This window comes from Anarhichas minor, unplaced genomic scaffold (genome assembly GCF_050575085.1).
Source record: "Anarhichas minor isolate MPS153535 unplaced genomic scaffold, ASM5057508v1 ptg000014l, whole genome shotgun sequence".
NCBI classification, from domain to species: Eukaryota; Metazoa; Chordata; class Actinopteri; order Perciformes; family Anarhichadidae; genus Anarhichas; species Anarhichas minor.
The window spans coordinates 3,726,045-3,744,446 of record NW_027466460.1 but is presented as its reverse complement, the minus strand read 5'-3'; the positions used below and the strand labels follow the sequence as shown (position 1 = coordinate 3,744,446).

General features: G+C 43.2%; 1 protein-coding gene across 7 annotated transcripts in view; it reads right to left on the bottom strand.

The window, feature by feature from the left end:
• kdm2aa (lysine (K)-specific demethylase 2Aa) overlaps window positions 1-18,402 on the bottom strand; it is a 39,837-nt gene that overhangs the window by 7,069 nt on the left and 14,366 nt on the right. For 4 of the 7 annotated variants that reach the window (XM_076091088.1, XM_076091089.1, XM_076091086.1 and 1 more), the window contains 17 exons: window positions 15,363-15,541; window positions 15,063-15,169; window positions 14,858-14,951; window positions 14,463-14,616; window positions 12,829-12,944; window positions 12,613-12,739; window positions 12,225-12,499; window positions 12,002-12,079; window positions 9,961-10,088; window positions 9,588-9,711; window positions 9,388-9,516; window positions 8,781-8,864; window positions 8,258-8,503; window positions 5,579-5,614; window positions 5,268-5,376; window positions 4,478-5,098; window positions 2,461-2,626 (listed from right to left, as the gene is read on the bottom strand). In XM_076091088.1, coding sequence (XP_075947203.1) covers window positions 2,461-2,626; window positions 4,478-5,098; window positions 5,268-5,376; window positions 5,579-5,614; window positions 8,258-8,503; window positions 8,781-8,864; window positions 9,388-9,516; window positions 9,588-9,711; window positions 9,961-10,088; window positions 12,002-12,079; window positions 12,225-12,499; window positions 12,613-12,739; window positions 12,829-12,944; window positions 14,463-14,616; window positions 14,858-14,951; window positions 15,063-15,169; window positions 15,363-15,541 — 2,773 coding nt within the window. The remainder of the gene's footprint in view (window positions 1-2,460; window positions 2,627-4,477; window positions 5,099-5,267; window positions 5,377-5,578; window positions 5,615-8,257; window positions 8,504-8,780; window positions 8,865-9,387; window positions 9,517-9,587; window positions 9,712-9,960; window positions 10,089-12,001; window positions 12,080-12,224; window positions 12,500-12,612; window positions 12,740-12,828; window positions 12,945-14,462; window positions 14,617-14,857; window positions 14,952-15,062; window positions 15,170-15,362; window positions 15,542-18,402) is intronic. The other 3 variants (XM_076091087.1, XM_076091091.1, XM_076091092.1) reach the window with 3 other exon arrangements.

The following is an 18,402-nucleotide window of genomic DNA, read 5'->3' as shown; positions in this document are numbered from 1 at the left end:
TGGAATCATTTTGAGAGCTAGGGTGCTCTCAGAGCCTGTTTCTGGCTGTCATCCATGTCTAAATTCCAGTTGCTGTGTGTGTGTATGGGGCTGTAGCTCAGCCTATCATCGGTCGATTTCAGTCAATGAGCCCGCCTGCGTCAGGGTCTCAGGAAGGCGGGTGTCGAAGCGGGTGTTGATTGACAGAAGTTTCAGCGAGTAAAGTTGCAAGAAGTGCCGCGTATCCCCGAGCGTAAAATTCCATTCGCCGAAAGTCTGACCACTCGCCCATGGTGGATTGACCCCCCTTCTACAGGAAACAGATCGGATGCAGACAGGATGCAGTTGCCAACAATGATTCTAGCTTTGAACCGGATAATTTTCGATGTTATTGTCATCATTCTTCATAAAAAGACCAAAAACCAACGATTGTTTCCGGTGAAGGGCACTGTCATGGTACCGTTGGTCACTCACAGCTTTCTACTGGTTTCACGGAGAGAAAAACCAAAGGTATTTATGCGTTCTGTGTCGAATGCTAATGCTAAGCGATGTGCGGATCGCCGGATTAGCCGTTAACTTCGTGGTGCACTATCGATGTGGAGTAAATATAACGGCGATTTTAGCCCAGGATTTTGTGCTTTTATGCCACATTTTCTAGATGCTTATATTAGTAGTCTATAGTTGTGTTTGGAGTGTGTAAAAAGTGAGTTGTATGATAGTGTTGCCCATACGTTGCTGTTTAATCCGGTAAATAAAATGTACACATGTACAATTCTGGCTATCAAAATGAGCAATTTCTGGACGATATTTATGAGCCCCCCTAACCCTGAGAGCCCCCACATTTGGGGGCATCGTGTGCATTAACTAGTTACTGAAGCATATACACATAACATTACATCAGTGTCGGAAATACACGAGGGCAAAGGGCAAAACTGCCCCCAAGAAATATAATTTTGCCCCTGATATCACTAGGAGAGGGGCAAAAAATGCCCCCATAACTTCCTCTAATAATGATGATAATTTAATGAACTTGTCAAAAACATCGTGGCCTATATGATCTGGTCCAGTTGCCATAGAATGTTTTAGATTTTCACCTTGACTGATGTTGCGTGTGCGTGAAGAACCGAACTTTCTAAACGAATAAATAAATGGAGCGCTTCTTAATCAGACCTGTGACTGCGGTCAACTCAGCAGACACTTACATTTGAGTGCACCTACATGCTGAAATTCACGGTAAACGCATTCAAACGGCACAGATCGGGAGCGAGCGAAGGACTTTGAAAGTTAACGGAAAGATTAACATGAGACAACATCCGGTTTCTTCAGACGAACATCCGGTTTTCATAATAAGATGCCAACAAAGTATACATATTGCATAATGGCAATTAGATTAAATGAATTATATTCACATTAAGTATAAAACATGCTAACTGCATCTCGTGAGTTAAAGGGAAAATACACCTAAATTGTGTGTAAAGTGTCTTTATTCTTTGATTTGAGGGTTGCTGAAAATGAATAATACCTGACTGACAGTCAATTAAGATATTTTACTAAGCAAAAACTCTGAACTGAATGTATTGATGAGAGTTGGATTATTATGAATTTACTTCAAATGGCACATTTTAGACATTTTTAAGGTGCTATAAAAATGTTTTTCTCAAAAATTCCACACAATGACTAATACATGTGTTCTGGACAAAAATGGGTAATATCACAATATTTGAGGCCCTACAAACATATTTTTCTCAATAATTCCATAGAATGACTGATGTATATGTAATCAAGGCATCGTTGACTTAATAATTGTTAATAGTTGTTTAAAAAATGTAATAATAAATAACCACAAAGAAATAAGAATAAAATTGAATATGATTGTCTGATTTATGTTTTCTGTTCAAAAAATCTAAGAAAACACTTTGAATCTGTAGACTACTACCTAATAGTCTTATTATTGCCATTTGATGACAATTGCTCATATACTGTAAGCCTAAATAAGTATATTTATTATTTTGAACAAAGGTTAAATGTTATTTTACAAGTTTCAAAAAGTGCCCCAAATTATTTTTTTGAATGCAACCTGGATTTCAGTCAGTGGGGGCAAAAATTGCCCCCTAAAAATATGTAAATTTCCTACCCTGCATTACATATATCCTTTAGCTTTCTTACATGTACCAAAAACATACTGAACTGTGATCACAAAACACAGTACTCTACATATTACAACCTGGGATTTAGAAGTTATAAACCTCTAACAATACAAATACTTCAAACAGATAGCCGTGTCATGTGACGTAGAGGGTGTGACAATTTAACATTACCCAGATAAACTCATGCTCCCACCTCCTGCCGTGACTCGTTTGTTGGCTTCTTTGATCTTAAAGTAAATGTGTATGCGAGTTTAGGAGGTTTTACATTTTATATCATGAGTAGTAGTAGCTGTAGTTATGTATTAAAGCAATTTGATCGTGTGTTGAGCTCTACCTGCCAGGTCCTCTTGGGGTTACGCTGTCAGCTGTGGTGTCAACGCTCCTGAGTCGTGACGCTTTGGACAGAGCAGTCTTTCTCTGGATGAAGCCCTGCAGACCACCAGCACCCATGGCTGCTGTCCTCAGACCCATGGCTGCTTCTAGCTTTGGAACTATGGAGCCTGAGGAGACCACAACATGTCTCTGTTGGAGTAGAACTCGTTCCTGTTTTACTTTGCAGTTCTCACACACACACACACACACACACACACACACACACACACACACACACACACACACACACACACACACACACACACACACACACACACACACACACACACACACACACACACACACACACACACACACACACACACACACACACACACACACACACACACAAAAGTATTTAGTCAGCCACCAATTGTGCAAGTTCTCCCACTTAAAAAGACGAGAGAGGCCTGTAATTTTCATCATAGGTATACCTCAACTATGAGAGACAAAATGAGAAAAAAAAATATCCAGAAAATCACATTGTCTGATTTTTAAAGAATTTATTTGCAAATTATGGTGGAAAATAAGTATTTGGTCAATAACAAAAGTTCATCTCAATACTTTGTTATATACCCTTTGTTGGCAATGACAGAGGTCAAACGTTTTCTGTAAGTCTTCACATGCTTTTCACACACTGTTGCTGGTATTTTGGCCCATTCCTCCATGCAGATCTCCTCTAGAGCAGTGATGTTTTGGGGCTGTCGCTGGGCAACACGGACTTTCAACTCCCTCCACAGATTTTCTATGGGGTTGAGATCTGGAGACTGGCTAGGCCACTCCAGGACCTTGAAATGCTTCTTACGAAGCCACTCCTTCGTTGCCCGGGCAGTGTGTTTGGGATCATTGTCATGCTGAAAGACCCAGCCACATTTCATCTTCAATGCCCTTGCTGATGGAAGGAGTTTTCCACTCAAAATCTCACGATACATGGCCCCATTCATTCTTTCCTTTACACGGATCAGTCGTCCTGGTCCCCTTGCAGAAAAACAGCCCCAAAGCATGATGTTTCCACCCCCATGCTTCACAGTAGGTATGGTGTTCTTTGGATGCAACTCTGCATTCTTTCTCCTCCAAACACGACGAGTTGAGTTTTTACCAAAAAGTTCTATTTTGGTTTCATCTGACCATATGACATTCTCCCAATCCTCTTCTGGATCATCCAAATGCTCTCTAGCAAACTTCAGACGGGCCTGGACATGTACTGGCTTAAGCAGGGGGACACGTCTGGCACTGCAGGATTTGAGTCCCTGGCGGTGTAGTGTGTTACTGATGGTAGCCTTTATTACTTTGGTCCCAGCTCTCTGCAGGTCATTCACTAGGTCCCCCCATGTGGTTCTGGGATTTTTGTTCACCGTTCTTGTGATCATTTTGACCCCACGGGGTGAGATCTTGCGTGGAGCCCCAGATCGAGGGAGACTATCAGTGGTCTTGTATGTCTTCCATTTTCTAATAATTGCTCCCACAGTTGATTTCTTCACACCAAGCTGCTTACCTATTGCAGATTCAGTCTTCCTAGCCTGGTGCAGGTCTACAATTTTGTTTCTGGTGTCCTTTGACAGCTCTTTGGTCTTGGCCATAGTGGAGTTTGGAGTGTGACTGTTTGAGGTTGTGGACAGGTGTCTTTTATACTGATAACGAGTTCAAACAGGTGCCATTAATACAGGTAAGGAGTGGAGGACAGAGGAGCCTCTTAAAGAAGAAGTTACAGGTCTGTGAGAGCCAGAAATCTTGCTTGTTTGTAGGTGACCAAATACGTATTTTACCGAGGAATTTACCAATTAATTCATTAAAAATCCTACAATGTGATTTCCTGGATTCTTTCCCCCCATTCTGTCTCTCATAGTTGAAGTGTACCTATGATGAAAATTACAGGCATCTCTCATCTTTTTAAGTAGGAGAACTTGCACAATTGGTGGCTGACTAAATACTTTTTTGCCCCACTGTATACATATACACACACAAACTTGTAGTCTTACCAGAGTGTCTCTTGGCCTTGTGGGGGCGCTGTAGAGTAACAGTCAGGTAGGAGCCACTCAGCAGGTCGTCATTCAGATCAGACACCAGGAGGACTGGAGGTTCTGGGTCTGAATCCCAGCGCCCTTCCTCCTCCACCTCTTCTTCTTCTTCATCATCATCTTCCAGCGTGTCCATCTCCTCCTCTTCAAGGTCAAACTCCTGCCCCTCACTGTCATCATCATCATCATCATCATCAGTCCTGCGCCTTCTCCTACGCCGGCGATGCAGTCGTTCTTTGTCTCCATCTTCACTGTCCTCTTCTTCCTCTTCATCATCATCATCATCGTCATCGTCGTCATCATCGTCGTCATCTTCGTCCGACTCCTCGGATTCGTCTCCTCTTCGCTGCATCCTGGAGCCTCCCCTCAGTCTCACCCCTCGTCCCCTCCGTCCAACCTCCCTCATGCCCATCCCTCGCTTTAGCTTGAGGACTGAGGAGGAGCCAGAAGACATGAGCCCTCCTCTGTTTCCTCTGTGGGCTGAACCTGCTCTCAGAAGGCCTCTCCTGTTGGCACTGAAGCCCCTCCTGGAAGAGTGGCTCCCCCCTCGAGAGTGGAGAGCTATCTTTCTTCTCTGACAGGCTGCAGAGATGGACGGATGGAGGGGACAGGTGATCAGGTCAGAACAAAAGTGATCACAATTACACCAAAAGATGAAATTCAAGCACTTTGTTTTTGGAAAAACATTTTAAACAGCTTTTTTTGGGCAGTAGGCAGTAAAAATGTTGTCTTTCTTTTCACAGAGACAAACCTTCATCGTCATCATCATCACTGGCAGAGTCATCTCCATCGTGGCTGTGTCTCTGTCGTCGGTAAATCTTAGCCATGCGAGCGTCCAGCAGGGTGGAAGATTTCCGCTTCTGGACATGCAGGGATAGAAGGAAGAGGAGGGAGGAATGGAAAGAAGGAAGGGTAGAAAGAACAATGAAAAGAGACACAGATTGACAAAGAAAATTAGGACAGTATGGGGAAAGACGGGTAGAGAGAAAAACAAACAATATAAATTAAGAGAGTATTTAGAAATAAAAACGTCAAAGTAGGGATCAAACAACAAACACTCACTGCTGGAAGGCCTTCACCTTTGTCTCCTTTAGACTGCTGGAGGAAAAAGGAAAAACATCTCACTATCAGAAGTGACTGAAGAAACTGACAGGAGTCTCAAAGAATCTCTTTTTTGAGACTTAGCTGACACTTTTGGCTTTACATTATTAGAGTCTGGTAACATTTTTGGACAGAAGCTGCCATTACGTGCTGATGTTCAATAACTAATTTTGATAATTTCCAAGTCCGTAAACGATCTGTAATCCGAAGGGGGGAAAAAAGTGTTTTGCCAAAATTTTGTCTTGGCAAAACACTTTGTTGTGACTCATTGAAGGAAGAATTTACCCAGAACCGAAGCTCTTGCCATCATATACTCGCACTCAGTCATAGTATAGTTACATGAACATAATATAGTTAAGGTGGTATAGTACATCACAAAACAAGAACATGAAGTAATGTAGTGTATACTTCGCAGCCACTAAATATCAGAACATCATTATGCTCATACAATGTACTAAACCACCCCCCGAAAAACAGATCATCTTATACAGAGCATCTTTGGTGCAGCCGTTAACCACTAACAGATAAACAATAATGATATGCTTAACATCAGATTTTGAAAGTTATCATTACAACTCATCACACAGTGAAGTACTTTTCAACTTAGAAATAGCCACATGGACACTGAAACAAAAGCTTTTTGGTGACCAGCAATGTTGTACACCTTGAACATATAACTGCAATGTCACAGTGAAGAGAATATCCCATCATTTCTGTTATTAATATTTCAACATGTTTGTGTGTGGCACAAGAGAATGACGTGACTTTAACAAGTATTTGGTTCAAGAGTGATGAGGTCAGTATTAGAAGGTTTTGGACTTTTTGCTTATGAACTTGGTTGTAATCAAAGAAAATCCTCTAAAATCTACATTTTGATATTTGAGAAGACGCAAGATCAGAACGCCATTTCCCTGTTAAAGGATCTCTATACGATATTCAGAGCATTAATATAGCAGCAAACGACTGTTTGCCATGTAAAGATATAGAGGAGCAGAGTGGGTTGTAATCAGAGCTTCCCCGTGTTTGGTTTACATAGAGCGCCGGCAGCGCGTGCCTTTTTAATGCATGTTAGTATATGTGAGCTTTCCCCAAAGGCTTGCTCAAAGCCGCCGTTCTGCACTGTGGTTTCCACTAGTGGTGTAACGGATCACGGATCGATCCGTCAGTGAACAGATATAAAGCAGTAGTGCGTTCACGTGAACGGAGTGTGTTAGAAGCATTTAACGGTGAAAGTCTAAAGTCATGGCGAGCGGAGGAACTTCAGAAAGGTGTCATTTAAGTCGCAAGTTTGGGAGCATTTTGTCTTCCCTGTAACTTATGACGGATAAGGCTGGTGGACAAAAGCGTTACGTATGTAGGCGTTGTTTAAAGAGAAAAACATACGACAACGGCAACACATCAGACATGTCAACACATATGAAGCGCCACCACCCCGGTCTGTCAGCGACAGGGGACACTCCGGTGTGGAAAACAAAGGATTTAAAATCTGGTTAAAGAGCTTGAGCCACGCTACGAAATCCCCTCACACACCCACTTCAGTATGAAGATCGTTCCTCTATGAAGAGGAAAAGACTGACCGCTCACTTCATCACGGAGGAGTGGGAGATTTAAAGTCCAGTGCTGCAGACACGCCCCCTCTGTGAGAGTCACACAGACACACATCTGGCGCTACCCTTTCCCCACACAATGTAGAAATTCTCATCTTTTTGAAAAATATCTTAAATATTGTGGTTTTCATTGAAGACTATAGCCCTAAGTTCTTTGCTTTCAGTGTTCTTGAAGTTCTTTAATTAAAACCAAAAACCACGGTACGATCCAAACCGTGAGGTTTGTGATCCATTGCACCCCTAACATCATCCCGACCGACGGCGTCGTCATGGAAACATTGCACCCTGCCACCGAATCCCCCTAAGGTAAACACTGTCAACTCTGTCAGCACTGCTGCACTTGTTGGCACCGTTAGCTGAAGCCGCCAGCTCAACTGTCCCAATGTTGAGAGCCATGTGAAGGCAATCCCTCAATCATAGATATGCTCAGAGTTTTGTATTGAGCACCTTAAACAACCGACAGAAAGTCATTCAGTCAGGGCGATGGAAAAAAACCTAAACAATCACTTGGGGATTCAAGTTCGAAGTTGAGTAAACAGGGCCACTGAACAACATCAGCTCCTTTAACATCCTTTTTGACATTGAAGAAGTGGAAACTGATGTGTCCAATAACGCACTGATAAGACTTACAATCTTAGCAAACAGAATACATTCATAAAAGCCCTGAAAACCAATTATTTAAAGTTAAACTGACAAACTGTAACAAATGTGTCCAGGCTACACATTGTCCGTTATGATAAGCCATGAGAAAAATCATTTTGAAAGTATGGAAAAGGGAAAACAGTACAGAAACCAATCTGAGCTGAAGAAAAACAAACTAAAATGAAAACAGATAAGTCAGAGAAGAGGCACTACTCTTGTATGAACTATGAAAATTCTTAAACAGGAAATCATCTTGTCAGCAACAAGATCATTTAAACAGTAACATTTACAACAAGAGTTGTGTCTGTTCTCTTCAAAGGTGGAATGAAAAAAGGGGTGTGGTGCACTTGACAGACGGGTGGATGTACTCAGAGTAGGCGGCACCTCTCACCAGTCTCGAGCTGATTGGCTGAGAAGGCAGAGGGGCCGCCACCAATAGAAGTGACGCTGAGGAGGAAGAGCAGGAAGGAAGAGGAGGAGGGAAGAAACCACAGCGGACCACCTCCCCATCCTGCTGGGTGCCCACAGGACCCCCTAAGGTAGCAGAGGGCCCGGGGCCCAGTCTGAGAACCAGGGGGCCATGGGGACGGATGAGCTGCTGGTGGCCGGCAGCCAACGATTCATCGCTGCCTGATGACTGACGGAGTTAAATCAAACTCAAACAGAACGGAAATAAAGCAAACAAAAACAAAATAATAATAATGAAGACAGGAGACACACAATACCCATTAGCGTTGACACACTGCAACCAAGTGTGTGTGAACGGCGGGTTAATAGACTGAGTGCAAGAGAGAGCGCAAGTGTTTGCAAAGACACCGACGTCTGTGTGCACAGTGGACGACATATACATACAAGAAGTAAACCCTGAGACAGTGTGTTTGTGTGTGTGTGTGTGTTGATGAGAGTTTGTGTACCTCAGGGTCAGTAATCCCTTGGACACACTTTGGACACTCCCAGCAACTAGGCAGGTCTTTATTCACCACTCCTTCACCCTGAACCTGCAGAAGCAGACATATTATTAGTGAAATGGATGAACTGAAGGTAGAAGAAGTAATCAATGAAAATGTTTAAATAAACAACACTAGAACCCTGTGTATACCTAGCTACAGAGCTTTTATCTAGATGGTGACAGAGAGGGCACTCATATTTAATATCTGTGTAATATGACCCATACATGCTGTATGTGCTACAGTATTAGAGGTGTGGAAATGTCTCGATTCTAAGATGCATCGTGATGCAGACGTGAATGATTCTGCATCGATGCAGCCATGGATCATTACTAGGAAGCTGGTTTAATTTCTGTGTGTGTGTTTACTGCATTTAGCTGTGATCTACTGAGCTGTTACGCATTCCTGGGCCCTGTACTACAAAGCGAGTTCCAACATACCAAGGGTATCTTTTTGCAGACAACTTTTTTTGCTCCATAGTGGGAATTTTTGAGGGCACAGTACAGCACATAAATGTTACACTCGGAATTAGCAGTAAATATAGTGTACTGTGTAGTAAACCAGGAGCGTGTACCGTGAGGCAGGCAGGGTGGACTATCTGCGCACAGTTAGAACATTCCATCAGAGTGAGGGAGGAGTCTCCGGTTTCCTCCTGATTGGGCTCCTTGCAGATCTCACATACTGCAGACAGAGGAAGGCCCGGCTAGAGGAGATGGAGAGGAAAATTATGAAGCATATCCAATATAAATAAACAAACTATAAAAAGTTACCTACAGAGAGACACTGTCGGAGCACACAGGTCTGCTTGAGTTTCCCTGGTCCTCCAAACTTCTTCATGTCTCTGCAGAAGTTACAGTCTCCACACTCTGGTCTCATACAAGCTTCACAGCGCTTACACCTGCAGAGAAGGAAATCATCACAGTAAATGGATGATCACTGAAGACAGCTGAATCATACACTTGCACAATTACATTATAAAAGGTTTAAAATGGTAGAACATTGTCTCCAAAGAACTGGTGTTTGCTGGGCTTAATTGAGAAGGCCTACTACAAACAAATGAAAACCAGTTAGTGTGACCAAAACAACTTTCCGGCCAATCTGTTTTATTTGAAATGAGAAAATGTGTTTCTCACACATGCTGCGTTACCTGACCCTGCGCCGTCTCAGCACTGACATGGAGGAGGCTGGTTTCTGTGGTCGTGGGATGATGGGAGCGGAGGAGAACTTAGGACGAGGAGGAGGTGGTGGTGGAGGAGGAGGCTGGTACCATGAGGGCTGGTGGAGAGGAGCATAAAAGTTAAGAGGGGACAACAGCTGAGGTAACGAGGAAAAATAGAAAAAAATACAGTCGCCTGCATTTGTTATGGACACTGGGTCCCAAATATTTACAATATTGTATAAATGATGAAGCGGCATTTTCACACCAGTATTGATTGAGAAATGTCATTTTTCATATGGTATTTGCTAATATACATGAGGGGACTCATGAGGAACAGTCAATTGAAGCAAAATTATAAAACATATTTTAATTATTATCATTCTGAACAATTAGCAAACATTTGACAAATCAGGACTCTCATAAACACTTCTTCCAAGTATTACTTACAGTCAGGGCCACAAGTATTTGGACTGTGACACAATTCTTCTAATTTTGCCTCTTTACACGACTCCAATGTATTTGAAATGAAGCAGTGGTTGAATTTAGACTTTCAGCTTTAATTCAATGGATAAACCAAAAGTATTACATGAATCGTTATGGAATTACGACCATTTTTATACAGACATCCAAAGTGGATGATCGCAAAATTCTTTCCTTGGTGAAGAAAACCCCTTCATAACATCTACTGAAGTCAAGAACACTCTGGAGGAGGTAGGCGTGCAATTGTAAAAGTCTACAATCAAGAGACCTTCATGAATCTAAATACAGAGGGTTTACAACAAGGTGCAAACCACTGGCGTTAAAGAAGTCCAGTCCTGTTCTGTAAGCTCCTGAGGTGTCTTTCCCTCTGGAGTGACCTGGTTAACGCGCTCGTTGTACGTCTAGATTACCTGTGATGTGCGTTGCATTAGGTACATCATCACAGACAAGTTTGTTTAATGATATATAGTTTGTTTATTTTCTTTGTTGTGGAACAACGTATAAAAGGTCCAATTCTTTCCACCGACAGTAAATGCACCAGTTGCATTGACACATCACAATAGCGTATAGCGGTCAAAACCCTTTGCCCTTCCGGGGTCAAACACCTGACAACCACAGCGAGCTCAAGACCTATATAGCTGAGCCCAGGACATTAATACAGCGCCACCCAACGTATACACAGAGAAATGCAGTTGTATTTACAACACCATATTTGGCTCCAACAACTGGTAACACTGAAGAACAGGAAGGCCGATTAGACTTTGCCAGAAAACATCTGACAAAGCCTGACCAGTTTGGGAACAAGATTCTTTGGAGAGATGAAACCAAGATTAACTTGTGAGAAAAGTGTGGAGAAGGAAAGGAACGGCTCATGATCCGAAGCATTCTACATCACCTGTCTCTTAATGCAACAAAACTGATTGGACGGCGCCTCACAGTGCAGATGGATTATGACCTAAAACATACTGTGAACACAACACAAGAGCTTCTCAGGGCAAAGGAATGGAATATTCTTCAATGGCCAAGTCAGTCACCTGATCTCAACCCAAGTGAGCAGGCTTTTCACTGACTGAATATAAAACTGAAGGCAGAAAGACCCACTAACAGCAGCAGCTGAAGGAGGCTGCAATAAATATATTCACAATTATGTTAGTTTGTCCAATTAATTTTGAGCCTCTGAAAATGTGGGGGACTGTCTAAAAATGGCTGTAATTCCTAAATGGTTATTGTGATATTTTTGTTATATCCATTGATTTAAAGCTGAAAGTCTTCACCTTAACCACATATTAACTGATTCAGTTCAAATCCACTGGAGTCGTGTAAAGAGGCAAAATTTGAAAAATTAATACTTCTGGCCCTGACTGTAATTTAAACCCTGAGAAATAGACTTATTTATTACTATTATTTATTTATTTATTACTATTATTCTGTATGGTTAGAGACTTATTTATTACTATTATTCTGTGACTTATTTATTACTATTATTCTGTAAAGATAGTCAGTCATCCAGCACTAATGTGCTGTGTGTCTAAAAGTGAAGACTGCTTACTCTCTTTGGCCACTTGACAATGGGTTTTCCTGTGTAGGACAGTTTGGGATTGTCATTGGCATGTTCCTTTAGTAGAGCCTGCAGGGCAGAAGAGACAAAAGTGGTGGGAGAGAAAGCATTGGACAGGACAAACACTGTCAACAGGACAGCATTAATATCAGTAGTTTCAGTTTTTATTCATCCCACCAGCAAAATAACTGATGCACGCAAAGACCAGTCATACCTTGATGTGTGTGATGAGTGCCGGGGCATTGTGTATGCCTGCTGGGACACACTTCTTGTTGGTGGGCAGAGCCTCCAGTTTACCCAGCAGGTTCCACATTCCCTCCAGCTCAAGGGGAGTCAAATGAACTTTTACTGCAGGCTTATCAGACTGCTGCTCCTCCTCCTCCTCCTCCTCCTCCTCCTCCTCCTCCTCTTCTTCTTCTTCACTGTCACCCTCCTCCTCCTCCTTCACCTGCTCACTAGCTGTATCTGAGCCAGACGGCTTCTTCAGACCTGACAGAAGGAATGAGACACACATTCTATTTACAACCAATCTACACAGAAAAACCCCTTCATGAAAACTCTTAATACGTACATCTACCCCTCCTGTTTGCCTGTGTTCATACCAATGCCCAGCGTGTGCTTCTGAAATTCTGGTGTGAGGTAGGAGGTCTTTGTCATGCTGAAGACGTAGCGCTCCAACACATACCAGCACATCTCGTAGTAGAAGGGGTAACGAAACTTCAAAGGAACCTGCGGTTGAGGTGAAAGAGGCATTTTACCATTACGCAATCCGCCACTTCCTGTCATTTACACCTTACAAGATAGCTTGTTTTCCCTACCCGCGTTCTGTCTTCTATATTACAGATGTTAAGTTGCATGGGGATGTTGAAGCTGTGCAGGAAGTTTCCCCCAAACACCATAGAGTCCGTGGGGGTGTAGACTGCATGAATCCAACCTGAGTATAATAAATTGTATTTATAGAGTGCTTTTCAAGATACTCAAAGACAATTTACAAACAAAATCTTCATAAAAAGCTACACACTAAAAACATTCATCACACATTAAAAGCAGTTCAAAAAAGGCGAGTTGTGATTTGAACATGGAAAGATCAGTGCAGTCTCAGATGTGTTTGGGGAGAGAGTTCCAGAGGGAGGGGGCAGCTATGGAGAAGGCTCTGCCGCCCCATGTCCGGTGCTTGGTCCTGAGTGGAAGAGACAGGAGGTTGGCGGTGGAGCAGGTCCGTGAGGTAGGAGGGGGCCTGATTGTGGAGGGCTTTATGAGTGAGGAGATGGACTTTGTATTGGATCCGTTGTGGGACGGGGAGCCAGTGGAGATTCTGCGGAACAGGGGTGATGTGATCACGGGAGCACGTGAGCAGCAGAGTTCTGGATATACTAGAGTTTATTTAGGATTTTGGATGATGTGCCATGAAGAATACTGTTGCAGTAGTCAATTCTGGAAGAGATGAAGGTGTGGATCAATGTTTCAGGAGCAGATAAGGAGAGTGATGGGCGGAGACAGGCGATGTTTTTTTAAGTGGAAAAAGGCAGTTCTGGTGATTTGTTTGACGTGGTGTTCAAAGGAGAGGTTGCTTTCAAACATGACTCCGAGGTTGCGGATGTGTGGGGAGGGAGACAGAGTGGAGTTGTCGATGGTGAGGCAGACGTCGTGACTGGTTTTAGTGAGGGATTTGGGACCGATGATGATCATGTCAGATTTATCACAGTTGAGTTTGAGGAAGTTGGTTTGCATCCATGATTTAATGTCAGTGAGGCAGTTGGTCAGAGTGGAGTGAGTAGCAGTGGTAATGGCTTTTGTGGAAATGTAGAGCTGGACATCATCGGCATAGCATTGGAAGTGGAGACCATGTTGACGTACGATATTACCAAGAGGGAGCAAGTAGAGGATGAACAGAAGAGGACCAAGCACTGAACCCTGGGGGACACCTTGAGACAGAGGAGCAGGTGCAGTTGTTGATACTTATGAACTGTTGTCCATTTGTAAGATATGATTTAAGCCAGGAGAGAGCAGTTCCGGTGATATTGAGGGAGGATTCGAGGCGGGAGAGAAGGATGTTGTGAAGTTGTGAAGTTGTTGAAGCATTGTAGCAGTTCCAGGAATTCTGTGGCAGATTTCCAGTCAGTGTTATCAATGTGTATGTTAAAATCACCTATGAGGAAAAGGAAAGGTGAGACGGCACATAGCTAGGTCAGAAAATCAGAAATGTCAGAGAGAAAGGAGGGTTTTGGCTTGGGGAGGAGGTAGATAACAGCAGTTACCAAAAGAGTGGGACCAGAGAGTTTGAAGGCAAGATGTTGAAAAGAATGAGCGGCAGGAATGGGAATGGTGGTTGTTTTAATGTCCTTCCTGTAAACAGCAGCAACACTACCTCCCCAGTATAACACACAATAATATTCTATTTTTGTCACATATAGTGAGTGTGTGTGCGTGTGAGAGAGAATTAAAAGTATACCTGAAGGTATGATGAAGGTGCAGCCCTGCTTCAGCTCAATCCTCTGGCAGTCAGATGCTCTGTCTCCAAGGAAAATGTCTCCCTGTTTCCCCGACAGCACCCAGTTCTCATAGAGCTCCAGGTTCTGAGGGGTGGGGGGGATCAGCCAGAACACCTGAAAACACACAATTGCAATTCAAAACACACCACATGTAAACATGTGAGGTCACTTTCTAGTTGTTTATAGAGTAAAACAGAAATGATATAAGTCCTATTGGGGACTTTACAATTTATTCAACATAATTAGTTCGACAACACATAAGAAGATCATTGATGTTTTTAGTTAAAAATCCACCCTTTTAATGACCCTGAATCAGAAACTATGAGGCCATTGGCTGAACCCCCTCTGGCCCCACCTTGCCTCCTCGGAGTATGTGGTACCACACAGAGGTCCCTCCAAAGTCAATGTGAAAGTCTGTGTAGCAGCCCTCGACACTCATCAGACAGTATCTGCAGAGACACGCAAACATCGGCAATTTATCGAACTTCATCAAAATAAAAAGTAATTTTTGCTCTCTTAAAGACTTGACTTTTAAAGAGAAGTGAACATGGAGGACTTACTTCTGAACTTTAGGGTATTGCATGTCAGTGATGGAGTTGGTTGAGTCCCTCTGTCTCTCTTTCAGGTGACGAGGCCACATGTTGTCCACCCAGTCTATTAGATCTACCTACAGACACAAATACAAGACAGACACCATAGATTAGACAGACAAACAGACTCTTAATTTACTGCAACTCTGAGGAAACAGACAACATACTACCATTTTGAGAGTTTCACTGTAGCTGCTGAAATGCTTTTGTTTGCATGGGATTTGTATAATACACACAAACATGAGCCTTTCGTTAAGTGTGTGTACGTACCGTGGCAGGTCTCTGGACCAGGTTCTCCAGCTTAGTGTGGCTGAACTCCAGGCTGATGACATTATAGAGCTTCTCTCTCTGAGACGGAGGCGTCTCATAGTAACGTGTCCACTGGGCCATGGACATCTCTGTCCCCTTCTGAGTGCTCACATCCATCACATCTATCATACGTCTGCTGCCTGAGCAGGGTTTTTTGGCAATAGTTAGTCACAGCATAACAAAAGAAATATGGTCAAAACAGCAGCTGAATACAGGATACAGTTGCAAGACCAATTAAATGCCTAAAGTAAACAAATATTTGTGTGTAAAACACAAAGAACATTACATCAAAAGCATTGTTTTAACTCTCTCCTAATTAAAAAGGTGGACATGAGCTAGTACACATTGGAATTACAGGTATTTTAGCCTAATTAATACTTTTTTATTTTAAATAAACATTTGTGTGGTATTTTTCTTGCCTTACTTTTAAGTGGGACACGTGTGTTAATTAAAAGGCAGAATAATTAGGATTTCCCTAAAAAACAACATACAGAAGACTCATGCAAAATATTCCCTCTCAATAATCACTATGTCCTTATGCATCTGCAGAGACCCTGCCCTCTGCCTAGATCTTGCCGTGTTTGGGACGTAGCAACCAGGTGCTAGGTCATAAGCACGCAACCAAGAGGAGGCTACAAAAAAATGGTAAATGGACTGTACTTGTATAGCGCTTTTCTAGTCTTTCCGACCACTCAAAGCACTTTCACACTACTTGTCATCATTTACCCATTCACACACTGATGGTAGGGGCTAAGTGACACCTGCCTATCATATTCTATCACATTCCTACACCGTAGGCACAGTTACGGGAGCAATTTTGGGGTTAAGTGTCTTGCTCAAGGACACATTGACATGCGACTAGCGGAGCCGGGGATCGAACTGCCGATCCTCTGATTGAAGGATGACCCTGCTTTCCACTAAGCTGTGGAAAACAGTCGCCCCAGTGTGTAAAAGAGGCATACACAGCGGCAAAAAAAATAAAATAAATCAAAACTCAAAGCAGACAGAGCTCGTTCCAACAACAAGAGAGTGAATCTGGGGTTGGCTTTCCCCACTGGCGAGCACCCTCACCCTAACCACGGTCAGGGGGCGTGGTTTCTGGTGTCGTTGAGGGGAGGAGGGGCCAACTTTGTGCGGGATCATGGGAGTTGTTGTCTTCGCTATCACTGCAGTCAATGTGGTTGATAGACATTTTAAATTGTTAAATTTGTCAATTGTTGACTGACAAAGACAATCTCGATGATCGATGCATACTTTAGTAATTTATCAAGTAAAAATATAAAACATCAGCTGACTCCGGATTCTTGAATGTGCAATGTAGTTAATGTCATATAATTGTAAATTAAACACCTCATGGTGTTTGACGATTAGTAAAAAAAAGAAGTAATTTTAATCATTTTAAATATTTCATTGACTTAATTATTTCTCAAGAAATTATTCTATAAAATAATTGAAATTTGAATTCTCATTGGTTTCATTCTTTCTGCTGTTGGGGGCTGACCATGTGGTCTGAACAAAGGAATTGGGCCTACAGGCCCTTCAGAGCAGTCTGCAGCCTGATCTGAGGCCATGTCCACATTACTCCGTTTCCATTTGAAAACGCATATGTTTCGCTACTGAGCGTCCACACTACGCCGGAGTTTTAGAGCACCGTAAATGGATAAGTTTGAAAACGCTCCCTAGGTCGGATAAGTTTGAAAACTCCGGGGTTGCGTTTTCGTGTGGACGGCCGAAACCGGATATGATTAGAAACGATGACGCCCACACCCGCGTTCTCTTGTTTGGTTCTTAGCAGTCATGAGGTATCCTTCCTTGAGTCGTCACATGTCTCTCACGTGACCCTTACCCAGAAGCTCACTAACTACAACATTGAATACCGATCGACTACCAGGTTAATTTAACTTGGTCAACTGATTACAGGCGATGCTGACCTTGTTGTCTTTACTAGAATCAGAACCATTTATTGCCAAGGAAGTTTGCACCTACAAGGAATTTGTCGTGGCGGTTGGTGCGTAACATTTAACAATAACATTAAACTATCAGCAATCAACACAGTGCGAATAGAAACATATTAAATTTACAATAAAATATAAAATAAAGTGCACAACAAAACAGATAACAGGACTGTAAAACAAGTGAAGTGTAAGTGAAATGTTAAAAGTGACGAGTGTTTAAATAAAGAAACAGGGATGTGCAGGGGAGAGCCCAGAAGGAAATGTCCTGGGGATGACAGTCAGTGGGGGACCCGGGCTTTGTTAATGAGCCCGACTGCGGACGGGAAGAAACTGTTTGTGTGGCGTGAGGTCTTGGTTCTGATGGACCGCAGCCTCCTGCCAGATGGAAGGGGCACAAACATCATGTCCAGGGTGAGAGGGGTCGGCTACAATCTTTCGTGCTCGCTTCAGGGTCCTTGAAGCGAACAGGTCCTGGAGGGACGGCAGATTGCAACCAATCACCCCCTCAGCAGAGCGAATGATGCGCTGCAGTCTGCCCTTGTCCTTGGCAGTGGCTGCAGCGTACCAGACCGTGATGGAGGAGCAGAGGATGGACTCAATGATGGCTGTGTAGAAATGCACCATCATTGACTTTGGCAGGATGAATTTCTTCAGCTGCCTCAGGAAGTACATCCTCTGCTGAGCCTTCTTGGTGATGGAGCTGATGTTCAGCTCCCACTTGAGGTCCTGGGATATGATGGAGCCCAGGAAGCGGAAGGACTCCACCACGTCGACGGGGGAGTCACACACAGTGATAGGGGCTGTGTTCTTCCTGAAATCCACAACCATCTCCACTGTCTTTAGAGCGTTGAGCTCCAAGTTGTTCAGACCGCACCAGGTCACCAGATGGTCAGTCTCCCACCTGTAGGCGGACTCATCTCCACCAGAGATGAGTCCAATGAGGGTGGTGTCATCCGCGAACTTCAGGAGCTTGACGGACTGGTGAGTGAAGGTGCAGCTGTTGGTGTACAGGGAGAAGAGCAGAGGGGAAAGAACGCAGCCTTGGG